This window comes from Hyla sarda, chromosome 3, assembly GCF_029499605.1.
Source record: "Hyla sarda isolate aHylSar1 chromosome 3, aHylSar1.hap1, whole genome shotgun sequence".
Classification (NCBI taxonomy): domain Eukaryota; kingdom Metazoa; phylum Chordata; class Amphibia; order Anura; family Hylidae; genus Hyla; species Hyla sarda.
The window spans coordinates 426,757,738-426,775,795 of NC_079191.1; the positions used below are offsets into that span (position 1 = coordinate 426,757,738).

An 18,058-nucleotide genomic window follows, 5' to 3' on the forward strand; every position below is an offset into this window, starting at 1 on the left:
TCCCAGGTCATTGTCAACGGAAAGCCAAGCTCATCCTCAGATGGGTGTCCTGGGGCTTCTGCCCTGGGAAAGTATAATATTCACATCTCCAGGGCAGCCGTCGGATTATGTCATAGTCTACAAGCCGATAAGATGAAGAGTCTATATTTGAAGTAGGATCTTATATTGAAGGCCCCGAAATAACCTGAATGAGCTTAAACATTGTTGTATCCAGTGGCCAACGTAAAGATCACGTGTGCCCATAGCTGCCACCATACATAGAAACATAGAAGATTGACGGCAGAAAAACGACCACCTAGTCTATCTAGTCTGCACATAAATGTTAAACACAGAGTCCACCACCATCAGGGGATAAATGTGGAAACCCAGGGGGAATTCACTGTTTTTGTTTTCAGTTTTTTCCTTTAGCACTTGTATTAAAGGGGTACTCCGCTGGAAAATATATTTTTTTTATCAACTTGTGCCAGAAAGTTATACAGATTTGTAAATGACTTCTATACAAAAATCTTAACCCTTGCAGTACTTATCAGCTGCTGTTTTCTCCACAGGAAGTTATTTTCTTTTTGAATTTCCTTTCTGTCTGACCACAGTGCTCTCTGCTGATACCTCTGTCCATTTTAAGAACTGTCCAGAGTAGGAGCAAATCCCTATAGCAAACCTATCCTGCTCTGGACAGTTCCTAACATGGACAGATGTGTCAGCAGAGAGCACTGTGGACTGGCAGAAAGGAAATTTTAAAAAGAAAATAACCAGCTGATAAGTATTGGAAGGATTAAGATTTTTAAATAGAAGTAATTTACAAATCTGTTCAACTTTCCGGCATCAGTTGATTTAAAAAAGATGTTTTCCAGCGGAGTACCCCTTTAACCACACAACTATAAGGGTACGTTCATACAGGCAAAACCTGCACCAGTGCCATCCTGATAAATTAAAATAATTCTTCCTCGAGGTAGATGCTACTTCTATAGAAGCCTGAGTGGATCTCCTGCAAAAGAATTCAAAAGGGAAGTTGACCATATGTATTTTCTTTTCCAAGCTAATTTCTCCTGCGGAAAAGGATAGAGAGCTTCTTCCGGTCAAGATGGCCTTTGAATAATAAAGATACCCTCTAGAGGGGGTGCTGCATCCAGTGGTAATAAACACAGACCACAGGAATCTCACCTATCTGTGTGGTGACACAGGGGTGCAAGTTATACTTGTCAGGTCGTGACACCAGGGCACAGTTAGCCTATACACAGTCTGAAGTGGAGACAGCTTCTCCTGGGTGTTGCACGGGGGCAATGAACACACTGACGCCAGGTTACGGATAACTGTCTTTTACTGAGGTAGGAGTACATGGAACAACATTCGCAGTGCGGAGCAGAGTAGAAGAAATGCAGTGTAACTCTTGGGAGCCCAGTTACCTTGCTGGGACTTATGATGCTTTTCACCCAATTGAATTCGATAGACTGGAGACATGGAGATTAAAGGGGTATTCCAGACAAAAACTTTTTTTTATATATCAACTGGCTCCGGAAAGTTAAACAGATTTGTAAATTACTTCTATTAAAAAATCTTAATCCTTCCAATAATTATTAGCTTCTGAAGTTTTCTGTCTAACTGCTCAATGATGATGTCACGTTCCAGGAGCTGTGCATGATGGGAAAATATCCCCATAGGAGCTGGACAGCTCCCGGGACATGAGTCATCAGAAAGCAGTTAGACAGAAAACAGCAACTCAACTTCAGAAGCTAATAACTATTGGAAGGATTAAGATTTTTTAATAGAAGTAATTTACAAATATGTTTAACTTTCCGGAGCCAGTTGATATATATATATAAAAAAGTTTTTGCCTGGGATACCCCTTAGAAGTCAATTTTGCACCTAAAAATCCATATGATGGCTTATTTTTTGTGCCACCAATTCTACTTTGTAATGACGTCAGTCATTTTACCCAAAAATTTATGGCGAAACGGAAACAAAAGATCATTTTGAGACAAAATTGGAAAAAAAAACTCAATTTTGTAACTTTTGGGGGCTTCTGTTTCTACACAGTACATTTTTCGGTAAAAATGACACCTTCTCTTTATTCTGTAGGTCCATGCAATTAAAATGATACCCTACTTATATAGGTTTGATTTTGTCGTACTTCTGGGGAAAAAAAATTGTCATCTTCTGACCCCTATAACTTTTTTATTTTTCTGCATATGGGGCGGTATGAGGGCTCATTTTTGGAGCCGTGATCTGAAGTTTTTTATCGGTACCATTTTTGTATTGATTGAACTTATTAATCGTGATCATGATATAAAAAATGACCAAAAATACGCTATTTTGGACTTTGGAATTTTTTTGTGCGTACGCCATTGACCGTGCAATTTAATTAATGATATATTTTTATAATTTGGACATTTACGCACGCGGCAATACCACATATGTTTTTTTATTTTTATTTACACATCTTTTTTTTTTAATTGGAAAAGGGGGGTGATTCAAACTTTTATTAGGGAAGGGGTTAAATGATCTTTATTCACTTTTTTTCCACTTTTTTTTTTTGCAGTGTTATAGCTCCCATAGGGACCTATAACCCTGCACACACTGATCATTGTTATCCCATAGGGACCTATAACCCTGCACACACTGATCATTGTTATCCCATAGGGACCTATAACACTGCACACACTGATCTTTTACATTGTTTCAATGGTTTCTCATAGGAAACCAGTGATCGATGATTCTGCCACTTGACTGCTCATGTCTGGATCTCAAGCACTGAGCAGTCATTCGGCGATCGGACAGCGAGGAGGTAGGTAGGGACCCTCCAGCTGTCCTGTATGCTGTTCGGGATGCCGCGATTTCACCGTGGCCATCCCGAACAGCCCCCTGAGCTAACCGGCATTGTTTTACTTTCACTTTAGACGGGGCATTCAACTTAGAACACCGCGTCTAAAGGGTTAATAGCGCGCGGCACTGTGATCAGTGCCGCGCGCTATTAGCCACGGGTCCCAGCCGTTGTTAGAGGCCAAGCCCGACCCGCGTTATAGAACGGGAGCGGACTCAGGGTGTACAGGTACGCCCTGAGTCCTTAACAGGTTAAGAGATATCCCACGCTGACTAGGGTTCTGCTAAGGTCCAATTTCTGACACCGCCAGGGTATGACTCACCAACTCCTGTACAGGAAACACTTGCAGAATGGTGGGGCTGATTTGAGGAGGAACTTTCTTTAGGCTTCCATTGGAATCCCCTCACACTTCTTCCAACTCCTTTCCACCCTGCAGCTCACATGGAGCTCTGCACACAGCAGTGACTAGACTCACTCACTCAACTGGGGAAACTCCTCCCCCTACACTATATAGAGGAGAATTTGGGGTTCCCATTGGATAACAAGGTCACCTGATTACTCTGCATGTCCTTACTTAAGGGTACAGTACACATATAATAACATAATACAGCAAAGTGCATAAACACAGTAAACAATAGAACAGTGGGCCCATCACAGGTGCAGCAGGCATGCCCAAAGAGATCCGCAGCCCACACGACAGCCTTTGGTGCTGGAACACCACATCTGCAGTCTGCAAAGTGTCTGAACCCTCATCAGGCCCGATGGACACTCTTCTTTGTCAGGTTCAACAACCACTTACATTTTCTTTCAGCGTATAAGGACTTGAAGGCAGACGCTCTCTCCCGTTTCTTAATGGGTACTCCGCCCCTAGACATCTTATCTAGGACTCCGCCCCCGTTTGACGTCACGCCCCGCCCCTCAATGCAAGTCTATGGGAGGGGGCGTGACGCCCCCTCCCATAGACTTGCATTGAGGGGCGTGATGTCAAACGGGGGAGGAAGTCGCGACGTCCCGCTCTTCCGCTCGCGTGGTCGGGATCCGAAGCCTCCAGCGTTGCCGGAAGCCGTTGAGGTGGGTGCTGCAGCCGAGATCCCAGAGAACACCATCACGGTTACAAAAGTATTTCCCAGGGTCAAGCAGTTCCTACAATTGAGATTTACAAAAGTTGCCTGGGTCCACAGGAGGACATACAGAGATTTTGCCAAAGGGACTATTACCTCATCTGCCCTGCACTACTCCACCCATCCACCTCATGGGCACCACACACATTCAAATTAATAAATTGTCTGTGTAATACAGTGGTCCCTCAAGTTACAATATTACTTGGTTCCAGGACGACCATTGTATGTAGAGACCATTGTTTGTAGAGACCATAACTCTATGGAAACCTGGTAATTGGTTCTGAAACTACCAAAATGGCACCCAAAAAATGTGAAAAAGTGAGGATTAAACACTAATAAGTAGATAACTAATAGAGATAAAGCAAATCCTTACATATAAAAGTAATAAAGATCTGCTGGGGCTGTAATCACTGTCTATGTAGAGGACAGGAGATTCTTCAGGGTCCTGTACAGTACACAGTGTCCTAAAAAGTAACATGGAGCCGTCCTCACCTGGTGTCCAAAGGAGCAGTTAACCCTGGCACAGTTAAAGAGAAGTACAGAACATGTAATACCTCCCTGTACTGTAGGGGGCGCTACCAGACAGGAATTAAGTTCATACGCTTCAGTAATACAGGTGTTTTACCAGTGAATGCCCATTCTGATTGGTCAGTTCTTGCAGCCATTGACATGTGTGATGTCCCATGTGTGATGTAGGACTGTTCCTACAGTCCTGTCAGGTTGAGTCCCTGTACATCCTCAGTGCTCTCCTGCACTGTTCCCCCATAATGTGAATAGGTTATATATTATGTGCAAAGGACATTTGATGTTGGTCACATGGTTATTAGTCACATGATAAGGGTTGTCACATGTTTAAGTCATATGTTTGTTACCCAGAGAGCACCAGGTGATCAGATGACCCGCAGTTGGCCTATGGGCTCCTTGCTCAGCCCCCTTTATAAGAGGTGGAGGTACTACAATCTCTCTCTTGTGTTTCACTTTCTGCTGAGGTCAAGTCCAGTCCAGACGTCTCAGGGTCAGTGTCCAGCACATCTGGAGGCCTCAACCTAAATTGCAGCCAAAATTCAGTAAGTCAAGTCATCTCTATCATCTGTCATCATCTTCAGTCACGTCAAGTCAATTGTAGTCAGCGTGGCCTGCACCTATTGTGTCTCCAGTCACTGCAAGTCCCAGCAAACTCCGAGGTGAACTCCTGTGTTACTGGTCACCTCTCTGGGATCCTGTCCAAACTGTATAGACTGAGATCTGTCTATCTCAGTAAAACCTACTGTTAACCTTAACCTGGCCTTGGACTATTATTTTCCCATGCCTAACCTAGGACTAGCGGTTCTACCTTCGGGTGGTTACATAAGTAAACCACACCTTGGCGTCACGAACACGAAGGGGTTAATACCATCTACCCCTGGGCAACACCATCTGCCCCTTACCCCTCACCTCACACCCCATGGCTCACCACACGTTTCTCAGATCTGGACTGTCCGTAGCATTGAATGTTGTGTCTGGTTCCAAGTTACAATGGTCCAGTAAAGACCATTGTAAGTTGAGGGATCACTGTACAGTACAGGACAGGTCTTCCAGGGGGGGGGGATGCTTTTTGTAACCCTTTACACTGTGGCCAAGAGATGAGGATTCACAATCGGGGTCCCCCCTCTATTAACTTCGAATTTTCTAATAGAATACATAAAAATGGATGTTTGAAGCTGGACAGACCCTTTAAATGTTCTGGCGATTGCTCACTGTTGTTCTCCTGGCCTGAATTGTTTATAGTCTTAGTAGGGGTCATAGTGATTAGATAGGACTGTATATTGAGCACCACTTGGTGGTCTTGGCCTGGGCAGATAGCTGTCTCCTTGTGTATATATCTTTGAGCTGTACACTTTGCAGTGGTGTCCACCTCTGTGCCTCCAGCTCCGGTGATAGTGACTTCCTTTCCAGCCCTGTAGCCTTGTGCACATATTTGCACTCTTGTGATTAAGCTTCTAGATTTACGTGTCTCCTCCCAGCACTATAGAAGTCGAGCTGACAGGTACCTGGTCCCTTATTTATACCTCTGTCCGTCTACTGATCAGCAAGTCGCCTTCTGTAGACTGACACTCGTGAGACAGGCATCATGTCAGGGGTTGCTGCTAAAGTTGCCAAGGACCGGGCTGTAGCCGAGGGTCTCGGTACAAACAAGAATCCTGTAAAGTACCTAAATCAGGACTACGAAGAACTGCGGACACAGTGCCTGGCATCCAAGACTCTCTTCAAAGACGACCAGTTTCCTGCATGTCCATCTGCCCTGGGCTACAACGACTTAGGACCAAACTCCCCAAAAACTACAGGAATTGTGTGGAAGAGACCATCGGTAAGAGCCTGCACTGAAATTACATATATATATATATATATTCATAGTTATGATTTGTTTATTAAGGGGTATCAAGGGATCCTGTCCTCCTGATAGAGAATCAAAAAGGCACAACACCCAACAAAAAGGCACAACACCCAACAAAAAAGGCACAATACAACACCCAACAAAAAGGCACAACACCCAACAAAAAGGCACAACACAACACCCAACAAAAAGGCACAACACCCAACAAAAAAGGCACAACACCCAACAAAAAAGGCACAACACCCAACAAAAAAGGCACAACACCCAACAAAAAGGCACAACACCCAACATAAAAGGCACAACACCCAACAAAAAGGCACAACACCCAACATAAAAGGCACAACACCCAACAAAAAGGCACAACACCCAACATAAAAGGCACAACACCCAACAAAAAAGGCACAACACCCAACAAAAAGGCACAACACCCAACATAAAAGGCACAACACCCAACAAAAAGGCACAACACCCAACAAAAAAGGCACAACACCCAACATAAAAGGCACAACACCCAACAAAAAGGCACAACACCCAACAAAAAGGCACAACACCTAACAAAAAGGCACAACACCCAACTATCCTATAACTATAACACAGGTAATGGTTGTGACTGATGGACTGTTATCTTGACTGAACATTTTCTTCGTTTCATGCTACACCGCTGACAGTTAACATGGAACAATGGGGGGGGGGGATTTAAAGGGGTACTCTGCCCCTAGACATCTTATCCCCTATCCAAAGGATAGGGGATAAGATGTCTGATCGCAGGGGGGTCCAGCCGCTATCTCGGCTGTGGCACCCAAGACACCCGGTGCATTTGTGGTGCTCGGGGATGAAGGGAGAACAGGGGTGTTGCAGTGTAGTTTTGCTGGGTATAGGATTAACCCTTGATTGTTGTGATGCCAGGGTGCGGGTTTCCTCAATGTATATATATGTCCTACCGCCACCCGTCCCAGGAACAATAGGGAGGAATAAAGGATTGTCCACAGCCGGAATTGTATTGAACTTGAAATAACTTTACTGCAGATTTTATGCCGGATGCAATTAACAAATGTCTTTACAAGAGGACCGGAATTAAGGCTCCTCACAGTTTGGCTGGGACCTTGTAGGGAATAAGCTTTGAATCCTTGCTTTACGCTGTTCCACTGAATTTAGGGGTGTATTTTAGGTTCAGTAGTCACGTAGGATTTTAGGATGAAGTTGGATAAACTCATGGTTCAGTATGCAGGTGAAATTGGGAGGCTTCAGGCCTAATTCGCTTGTAAAATTGTACAGAACTCCGCTCGCTGTCATATCCCGGAGGAAAGAGAGCGATCATTGGATACAGCGCCCTTATATCTGAAGGGGGCAGGTCCAAAGCTTATTGGTTCCCCAAACCTGTCAGTCCTAGTACAAAGGATTATGGATATAACACATGACCTAGTCACATGACCCGAAGGTCCTTAACCTTCAATACAACACAAATATCATTGATCACGATCACCTAAGGTCCTGTACATCACTTACACTAGATTATAATATATTAAATATATACAATTTTAAGAACACTATGAGGCGACTCGGGGTTATCCCACCAGGTGAGCCCTATCAGCATGAGGAACTCTGACTATGGGGACTTACAACCAAAAGGTACGGGACCAAGTCCGGTACCGGGACACCACACATGGAGCTAACTTCGCTCCGTGCTGGATGATTGGCGATGCTGGGCAGAGGCTCGTGGCGTCACGGCCAAGCCCCCCTCAATGCATGTCTATGGGAGGGGGCGTGACATCACAAGCGGGGCGTGGCCGTGACGTCACTAGCCTCCGGCACTGCACCCGACGCTCTAAACGAACGCGGGGTGCAGCAGAGAGATTGCTAGGGTCCCCGAGATAGGGGATAAGATGTCTGGGGGGCGCAGTACCCCTTTAAGAATGAGATGATAGGATGCTTCAATGGTAGAAATAGTTTAAACTAAGCCAAAATAATCTATGTGGTGCCTCCTGCTGGGCATGTTTAATACATTTTGTTCCTTTTACCACCCCACATGATACCACAAAAAGTTTTTCTAGAGATATAAATCCCATCATGACCTGTGGCCCAATTTCAATGGAAAAAAGACAGAAGTTAAAATTACCTTTTTTTTATACCATTTTCTGAGGGATCTACTGTGCATAAAAAATGAACATCTAAGTGCCCAATGCAAGCCTGGCCTGAAAATATTATCATGGTCAAAACTTAAAGGGGTACTCCGCCCCTAGACATCTTCTCCCCTATCCAAAGGATAGAGGATAAGATGTCAGATCGCCGCGGTGCCGCTGCTGGGGATCCCCGGGATCCACGATGCGGCACTGCGATATCATAACAGCACAGAGCGAGTTCGCTCTGTGCGTAATGATGGGCGATACAGGGGACGGAGCCGCGTGACGTCATGGCTCCGCCCCTCGTGACATCACGGCCCGTCCCCTTAATGCAAGTCTATGGCAGGGGGCGTGATGGCCTCCTCCCATAGACTTGCATTGAAAGGGGCGGGCCATGATGTCACGAGGGGCGGCCCCTGTATTGCCCGAAGTCGCTCTGTGCTGTAATGATAGCGCAGTGCCGCAGAGGGGATCCCGGGGCTCCCCAGCAGCGGCACCGCGGCGATCTGACATCTTATCCCCTATCATTTGAATAGGGGATAAGATGTCTAGGGGCGGAGTACCCCTTTAAACATTTAGGTTGGGCCTTATTTCCTGTGTGTCCTCCAACCTAAATTGATCATTCTAGTAACTCCATGTTGTACGGATATAATGGGCTTGGCCCAAATTGTTGTGTAGTGTACTGTCCCGTACTCAGTAGATCAGTGTTTCCCAACCAGTGTGCCTCCAGCTGTTGCAAAACTACAACTCCCAGCATGCCCGGACAGCCAACGGCTGTCCGGGCATGCTGGGAGTTGTAGTTTTCAACAGCTGGAGGCACACTGGTTTAGAAACACTGGTTTAGATTAAAGGGGTACTCTGTTGGAAACCTTTTTTTATTTTTATTTTTATTTTTTTTATCAACTGATGCCAGAAAGTTAAACAGATTTGTAAATTACTTCTATTAAAAAAAAAAACTTTAAAGGGGAACTCCGGTGGAAAACTTTTTTTTAAATTTTTTTAAATCGACTGGTGCCAGAAAGTTTAACAGATTTGTAAATTACTTCTATAAAAAAAAAAAAAAATCTTAATCCTTCCAGTACTTATTAGCTGCTGAATACTACAGAGGAAGTTCTTTTCTTTTTGGAACACAGTACTCTCTGCTGAAATCACAAGCACAGTGCTCTCTGCTGACATCTCTGTCCATTTTAAGAACTGTCCAGGGTAGGAGAAAATCCCCATAGAAAACAGTTCCTAAAATTGACAGAGATGTCAGCAGAGAGCACTGTGCTCGTGATGTCAGCAGGGAGTGCTCTGTGTTCCAAAAAGAAAAGAATTCCCTCAGTAGTATTCAGCAACTAATAAGTACTGGAAGGATTAAGATTTTTTAATAGAAGTCATTTACAAATCTGTTTAACTTTCTGGCACCAGTCGATTACCAGAGTACCCCTTTAAGGTTGTACCGACTTTTCCCCCTAGACCAGGGGCAGAAGGATCATGATGGTGGATGTTCTCAGGGTATATAAGCCACCACCAGAGATACAGGTTGATTCAAAAAGGACGGTGCAGAATAATAGCCTGGGTATTCATAACCGAGAGACCATAACACAAATGTATTAACATGAAAAGGCGCACTGTCTATCCAAGATTTATCCATACACTACAGATGTTCTCAGTGATTTCCATTGGTGACACGGCAGACATCGAGGTGGTAGTCCAGGTCTGTCCAGATGCCTCCAGCATCTCCTCGGATATGGACTCCACTGTATCAGTGATGCGTTGTCTCAGTCAATCCGATCCTATGGCTGGGGGGGGGGGGGGCAGTTACATTGAGTTCTTCATGTGGCCCCCCCCATCAGTCACAGGGTATTAGATCTGGTGATGGGGAGGCCAGTTCAACAATTTCCCACATGGCCGATCCAATGTTCCGGTACAGATTCATGACTAGGGGATAGTCTATGCCACTGAGACCCCTAAAACCTTTAATAAATACACCAACACCCTGTATGGTAGAGAAAGGCCACAGCAGCCCACTTTTATTAACCCCTTAAGGACTCAGACCCATTTTGGCCTTAAGGACTCAGACAATTTCATTTTTACGTTTTCATTTTTTCCTCCTCGCCTTCTAAAAATCATAACTCTTTTATATTTTCATCCACAGACTAGTATGAGGGCTTGTTTTTTGCGCGACCAGTTGTCCTTTGTAATGACATCACTCATTATATCATAAAATGTATGGCGCAACCAAAAAACACTATTTTTGTGGGGAAATTAAAACGAAAAACGCAATTTTGCTAATTTTGGAAGGTTTCGTTTTCACGCCGTACAATTTATGGTAAAAATTACATGTGTTCTTTATTCTGAGGGTCAATACGATTAAAATGATACCCATTATTATATACTTTTATATTATTGTTGCGCTTAAAGAAAATCACAAACTTTTTAACCAAATTAGTACGTTTATAATCCCTTTAATTTGATGACCTCTAACTTTTTTATTTTTCCGTATAAGTGGCGGTATGGGGGCTCATTTTTTGCGCCATGATCTGTACTTTTTTTTGATACCACATTTGCATATAAAAAACTTTTAATACATTTTTTATAATTTTTTTTAAATAAAATGTATTAAAAAAGTAGGAATTTTGGACTTTTTTATTTTTTTTTTCGTTCACGCCGTTCACCGTACGGGATCATTAACATTTTATTTTAATAGTTCGCACATTTACGCACGCGGCGATACCAAATATGTCTATAAAAAATTTTTTTTACGCTTTTTGGGGGTAAAATAGGAAAAAACGGACGTTTTACTTTTTTATTGGGGGAGGGGATTTTTCACTTTTTTTTTACTTTTACTTTTAAATTTTTTTACGTTTTTTTTACACTTGAATAGTCCCCATAGGGGACTATTCATAGCAGTACCATGATTGCTAATACTGATCTGTTCTATGTATAGGACATAGAACAGATCAGTATTATCGGTCATCTTCTGCTCTGGTCTGCTCGATCACAGACCAGAGCAGGAGACGCCGGGAGCCGCACGGAGGAAGGAGAGGGGACCTCCGTGCGGCGTTCTAAATGATCGGATCCCCGCAGCAGCGCTGCGGGCGATCCGATCGTTCATTTAAATGGCGAACTGCCGCAGATGCCGGGATCTGTATTGATCCCGGCACCTGAGGGGTTAATGGCGGACGCCCGCGAGATCGCGGGCGTCGGCCATTGCCGGCGGGTCCCTGGCTGCGATCAGCAGCCGGGATCAGCCGCGCATGACACGGGCATCGCTCTGATGCCCGCGGTTATGCTTAGGACGTAAATGTACGTCCTGGTGCGTTAAGTACCACCTCACCAGGACGTACATTTACGTCCTGCGTCCTTAAGGGGTTAAATAACTTATTTTAACAAATATAAATAACTTTATTAAATAATCAGGTAAACATTACCCATTACATTATCAACAGTGCAAATGACAACCTTAAACCCTATCCCAGCAGGATGGGCACCTGAAGGCACCCGAATCTTCAGTCTCCTACTTTACCCTTGGCCGTGCCTCACCTGATCCAAGGGCACCTCGTTCGGAGACCATTCCCCTTTTGGGACTGCTCCCACAGGGAATTTCCACCACCGGCTGGGTACCGCCCCAGCCCCACCATACTAATCTCCAATCCTCTTCTCCGGGTCTCTCCAAATGCCTCCAAGTCCCCCTCCAGTCCCTGCCGCTGCGACAACATGCAAAACAACCCCCCTCTAAACCTGCAATTAGGGTGGGCAACTTTCCCAGGCAGCGCTGCAATGACCCTCACGTCCTACTTCCTGTACGGTAAGCCCCCCTCTTAACCAAGCCACCCTCTTCCAGTTAACCCCTACCTGTCCACTGTCCTTCCTCCCCCTGTCATGTGCCCCTCCGCTCCCATGCTGTCCGCTCCAGAGCTGCTTTCAGGTATTGGCGACATCCAAATGGAAATGTGGAGGTGACCATCCCGCTGATAACCACATTTGGCAAATCTTCCTCTATCATTCCTACACCATGTCCAGGACCAGAGGCGTAACTTGCAGTGCTGAGCGCGAATATTCGAAATGCAAATTTTTACCACGAATATCGGCACTTTGCGATTTCGCAAATATTTAGAATATAGTGGTATACATATTTGTAATGACGAATATTCGCTTTTTTTTTTCTTTTTTTATGCAAATTTTTTATGCAAATATCGGCACTTGCAGACTGGACACTGACCCCTCCCTTCTTTTAGATGAAAGATATAATTGCGTATGCTCACTGTGCGAATTTCATTACGAATTTTTGCATGAAAAAAAAAAACGAACATAGCGAATATGCGAATTTCACGAACATAGGACGAATATTCGTCCATATATTCGCAAAATATCGCAAATTCGAATATGGCCCCTGACGCTCATCGCTAGTAACTTGTAGCTTCTGGGCCCTGTTGCAAAATCTGCAACAGGGCCCAATGTGCCAATTGTAATACTGGTCTGTTATGGGGCAGATATGCTTTGGGGCCCCCTTAGGCACCAGGGCCCCTGTGCGACTGGTACCTATAGCACCCCCTATAGCTACGTCCCTGTCCAGGACGGAGTGACCAGTGGTAGGATCCTCGGCGCAGAACAATTTTACTTTGGGCCAGTTCCCCATGTGCCATTGAACATGGAAGCTGAGCTGTGATGGGTTTCTATGTGATGTGATCGGTTGCTATGGGCAATAAAACCAGTTTTGCTTTCGTTTTCAGTCAGTGGCCATTTACCAATGATGTTACTATGACTACAGGCCTTTACTGTTGTACCATCCTTGAATCCAACCATTCTTGAACCTTCCATATAAGCGTCCGCCGAATGCCCGTAAAAAGAGCGGGCAAAGCCGCTGCCAGACTCCTCTGATGGTGGTTACCCCCCCTGAGAACAAATAGAATTTGGCATATTAGAATCAAACATTCCCAACCCTTCTCTTGACAAAGTCAAGAGGCCCCCTTGCAGATTAGATCAGTGTTTTTTTTACAACCTGTGAGCCTCCAGCTGTTGCAAAACTACAACTCCCAGCATGCCCGGACAGCCTTCGGCTGTCCGGGCATGCTAGGAGTTGTAGTTTTGCAACAGCTGGAGGTACCCAGGTTGGGAAACACTGATGAGGTGAACCAGGCGAGTTGTGGTGTCTGGGGTGTTGCGGTAATGTTACAGGGTCTGGTGGTATTAACCCTTAGTTGTCGTGACGCCAGGGTGCGGTTTGCTTAATAGTAATGTTCCTGCCGCCAACCGGCCCACAAACGGCAGAGATAATAAACGGAATTTCCACAGCAGATTTTATGAAGTAACCGGAAAACTTTACTTTAACGGATATGCAACAGTCTTTACAATTATGCAGTCTTTCGGAGAGAACCGGGATGCAGGTTCCTCACAGGTTTTGCTGGGACTTGAAATAATGAGCTTTTTTATGCAGGCCACTGTGCTACTAATTATAAGGTTTTAGCTGGTAGTAGTCACACAGGATTTGTGGGTTTGAGCTTTATAAATCACGGTTTTAGTGGCTGCTGGTTCTTTCAGGCTTTGGCCTAGATGAATTGAATGAAGTTATGCTGATCGTGCTTGCTGGATGAGCAGGAACTAAGAGAGTTAATTTACAGACTACAGCCCTTTATATAATAAAGGGGCTGGACTAAGCTCATTGGTCAGCAAACCTGTAAGTCCTGAACCCAGTGAACTCTGGGTACATCACATGACCCTGGAAGGTCCTTAAACAATAGTACAACCATTATTATAGTCACATGACCTGCTAAGGTCCTATACAGTTATATTTCCTATACATTTATATTATCTATATATATTAAACAATTTACATAATTTATATGAGCGACCAGAGGTAAGCCCTGCAGGAGAGCCCTATGGGAATGAAGGGACTCTGGCTGAGGGGACTTTAGACAGGGACAGGTCCAGGTCCTGTACCGGGACACCCACTGACATAGGATGAAACGTCAGTAATTGCCATAACTTTCCCTTAAAGCAGTTACTGTATGTGTAGAAAGTATCCCACTAATCCTGAAAACCCCTTTAAGGGTGACGTCCTGTGCTGTGCACATAGTCCAGTTATCTGCTGTATCTTAACTCGTTCCTCTGTATCTGGTTCTCTTCTTATCTGTAATTCTGTCTCTTATCCTGACTTTCCTCACAGTATGACATAAACATGCGTTTCCTTTTATCCTAAAGCCTCGTTCATTGGAAAGATTAGAGGAGTTTACGAAAAGAATTCCATGTAAACTGCGAACGACGCAAAGGGCAATTTCTACCTGAAAATTTACAGCTGTAATTCTGAAAATTTGTATTTCAAAGAGTGTATGCAAATCTATTGTAATTTTGGGTATGAACGGAAGGGCGGTCGAACACTGAGGACATGTAGTAAAGTAGAATGAGAGGTATGATATATTCATATTTGCCTCTCAGAGCAGTGATTGGCTAGCACCATCCGACCAATCACAACTTTCAGCGCCAAATATGAATCTGTGATGTGAAGAGAACTTCACATCACGGCGCAGTACAGTGCAGGGTAGCGGAGAAGTGCGGCGTGCCGCCCACTTCTGCACATTATAAAGGACGATCGCAACAGGTGTCAGGAGTGACACCCCTTACGATCTATCTATTAGTGCAGGTATTACAGCCGCGGCATAGAACAGTCTGTTCCATGCTGGGAGTAGTAGTAGTACCTAAATAATGTCAAAAATAGAGAGAATGAAGTTAAAAAGTAGTAAAAAAAAAACACACTTTATAAAAACACATTATTAAAATACATTATTAATAAAAAAGTTTCACAAAATTAATTAAAAAATATATTTTATTTTTACAATTACATGGCCCCTTTATACATTTTTAATATTCTCTGCTACATTTTTATGTCCCTGCCCGCTCATATTTTTTCCATCCCTACTGCATAATTTATTTAAAAAAAAATATTTTTTTGGTACCAAACAAAATTCTAAAAAAACAAACAAAAAAAAACCAAACCTGCCAATGGGGCAAAAAAATGCAATTTCCACACAAAGGTAAAACCGCCAGAAAAACCACCAGAAAAAAAAACGCAAAAACGCAGGGAAAATCACTGGCAGTTTTTCTGGCGTTTTTTCAGGTGTAAAAGAAAAACAAGTTGAAACCTAGCCTAAACCTTTGCAAGAATTCTAGAAATGACAACAAAAAAGTGTGTATGTGTCACGAGCCAAATTATATTGTGTTAAAGGGGTACTCTGCTGCTCAATGTTTGGAACGCTGGAGTCGGCAACGGGAGCTCGTGACATCATAATCCCGCCCCTTCATGACATCACGCCCTGCCCCCTCAATGCAAGTCTATGGGAGGGGGCGTGACAGCCGTCACGCCCCCTCCCATAGACTTGCATTGAGGTTGGGGATGTTGAAATGCAACACTCCTGATCCTTTAGTTCTCAGGGAGATAAGCTGCCACCTCCAGAGGTGTCTGGCAGCGGCTTTCACCCCTCTTCCCATTCAGAATATGGTCTTCTGAGTCTCCATGTGTATGTGGGGATCAGGAAAGAGATACTGGCCGACAGATATTTGAAATGTATGGCCAGCTTAAAGGGTAAAGGGGTATTCCAGCCATAGACACCATATATAAGTTGTTTGATTGTGGGGGGCCCACCGCTGGGATCCCTCCCCCCCCTCCCCGCAATCTCTATGCAGCACCCACATTCTATGCCGCAATCAAAGGATAGGGGATAAGATGTCTATGGCCGGAATACCCCTTTAAAGGGTTTATCTGAAGATTAAAACTGACTACCTTTTCATAGGGGATATGTTTCTGATCCATGGGGGAACCTTTACCAATTATTAGAAAGAGGGGTCCCTTGTCCCTGGAGTGAATGGAATCGCAGTACGCATGTGCATTGGTTTCATTCTCTTGCTATAGGGATGCTGAAGATCGTCTTGTACATTGCTTGACTGTAGACTGGTAAACACATGACCCAATTACAGTAATAAAGTAACCACAGCTGTGCTGGAATGAAACAGATAGCCATGTAGGACTAGTGATGGTGAGTGTTCAGGATATAGGCAAATCCTACAGTAAAAAAGGGGTGTCCTGTACAAAAACTTTGGCTTAACCTTATAACCTACAATAGTCTTTACGTCTTTATACTAACAGACCGTTTACTTCATAATTTATAGGAAATATGCGAGAAGCCGCACTTCATTGTCGATGGAGCAACACGTGGTGATATCCGTCAGGGGGCCCTTGGTAAGTAATAAAATAGTTCAGTGTTTCCCAACCGGGGTGCCTCCAGCTGTTGCAATACTACAACTCCCAGCAAGCGAGGATAGCTTTTTGCTGGAAGTTGAAGTTTTGCAACAGCTGGAGGCACCCTGGCTGGGAAACACTGTAATTGATATATTTGATACATGTAATTACACATATTCATGCATTTTTTATATGTTTTTTTAATTCAAAGAGCTGCTCATGAATATTGATTTATTGTATTGATCTTTTGCTTATTTCTTACCAAAATATTTGGCGCTGTTCTATGGAGACGATCATCACTCATGTCTGTCCCTGTACTCATTGAGGCTTCTAATGTAATTTCATAAAAAAATTGCTGATTTTTGACAACATGATATATGAAAAAAAAAAAAAGCCTCAAAAAGTCTAATTCAAACAAAAATGGTACCAATAAAATCTGCAGATCATGGCGCAAAAAATGACCCCCTACATCCCTGTAGATGGAAAAATAAAGTTATAGGGGGAGATTTATCAAAACCTGTCCAAAGGAAAAGTTGCGGAGTTGCCCATAGAAACCAATCAGATCGCTTCTTTCATTTTTCACAGGCCTTTTCAAAAATGTAAGAGGCGATCTGATTGGTTGCTATGGGCAACTCATCAACTTTTCCTCTGGACAGGTTTTGATAAATCTCCCCCATAGAGGTCAGAATAGGGCAATTGTAGGACAACTTTCATCATAATCAGCAGAGGGGAGGAGGATCAGCACAGGGGAAGGGGATCAGCACAGGGGAAGGGGATCAGCACAGGGGAGGAGGATCAGCACAGGGGAGGAGGATCAGCACAGGGGAGAAAGATCAGCACAGGACAGGAAGATCAGCACAGGAGAGGAGAATCAGCACAGGGGATGAGGATCAGCACAGAAGAGGAGGATCAGCACAGAAGAGGAGGATCAGCACAGAAGAGGAAGATCAGCACAGGAGAGGAGAATCAGCACAGGGGAGGAGGATCAGCACAGGGGAGGAGAATCAGCACAGGGGAGGAGGATCAGCACAGGGGAGGAGGATCAGCACGGGGATGAAGATCAGCACGGGGAAGGAGGATCAGCACAGGAGAGGAAGATCAGCACAGGAGAGGAGAATCAGAACACAGGAGGAGGATCAGCACAGGGGAGGAGGATCAGCACCGGGGAGGGGGATCAGCACAGGGGAGGGGGATCAGCACAGGGGAGGAGGATCAGCACAGGGGAGGAGGATCAGCACAGGGGAGGAGGATCAGCACAGGGGAGGAGGATCAGCACAGGGGAGGAGGTTCAGCACAGGGAAGGAGGACCAGCACAGGGGAGGAGGATCAGCACAAGGGAGGAGGATCAGCACAGGGGAGGAGGATCTGCACAGGGGAGGAAGATCAGCACAGAGGATCAGCACAGGG

At 44.5% G+C, this 18,058-nt stretch overlaps 1 protein-coding gene across 4 annotated transcripts in view; it reads left to right on the top strand.

Moving 5' to 3' along the window:
• Window positions 1-6,049: 6,049 nt before the first annotated feature.
• Window positions 6,050-18,058, top strand: part of LOC130363085 (calpain-8-like) — a 58,150-nt gene continuing 46,141 nt past the window's right edge. The window contains exons 1-2 of one of the 4 annotated variants that reach the window (XM_056568421.1): window positions 6,050-6,286; window positions 16,582-16,651. In XM_056568421.1, coding sequence (XP_056424396.1) covers window positions 6,050-6,286; window positions 16,582-16,651 — 307 coding nt within the window. Of the gene's footprint in view, window positions 6,287-13,151; window positions 13,305-16,331; window positions 16,449-16,581; window positions 16,652-18,058 lie in introns of those variants that run through there. The other 3 variants (XM_056568424.1, XM_056568423.1, XM_056568425.1) reach the window with 3 other exon arrangements.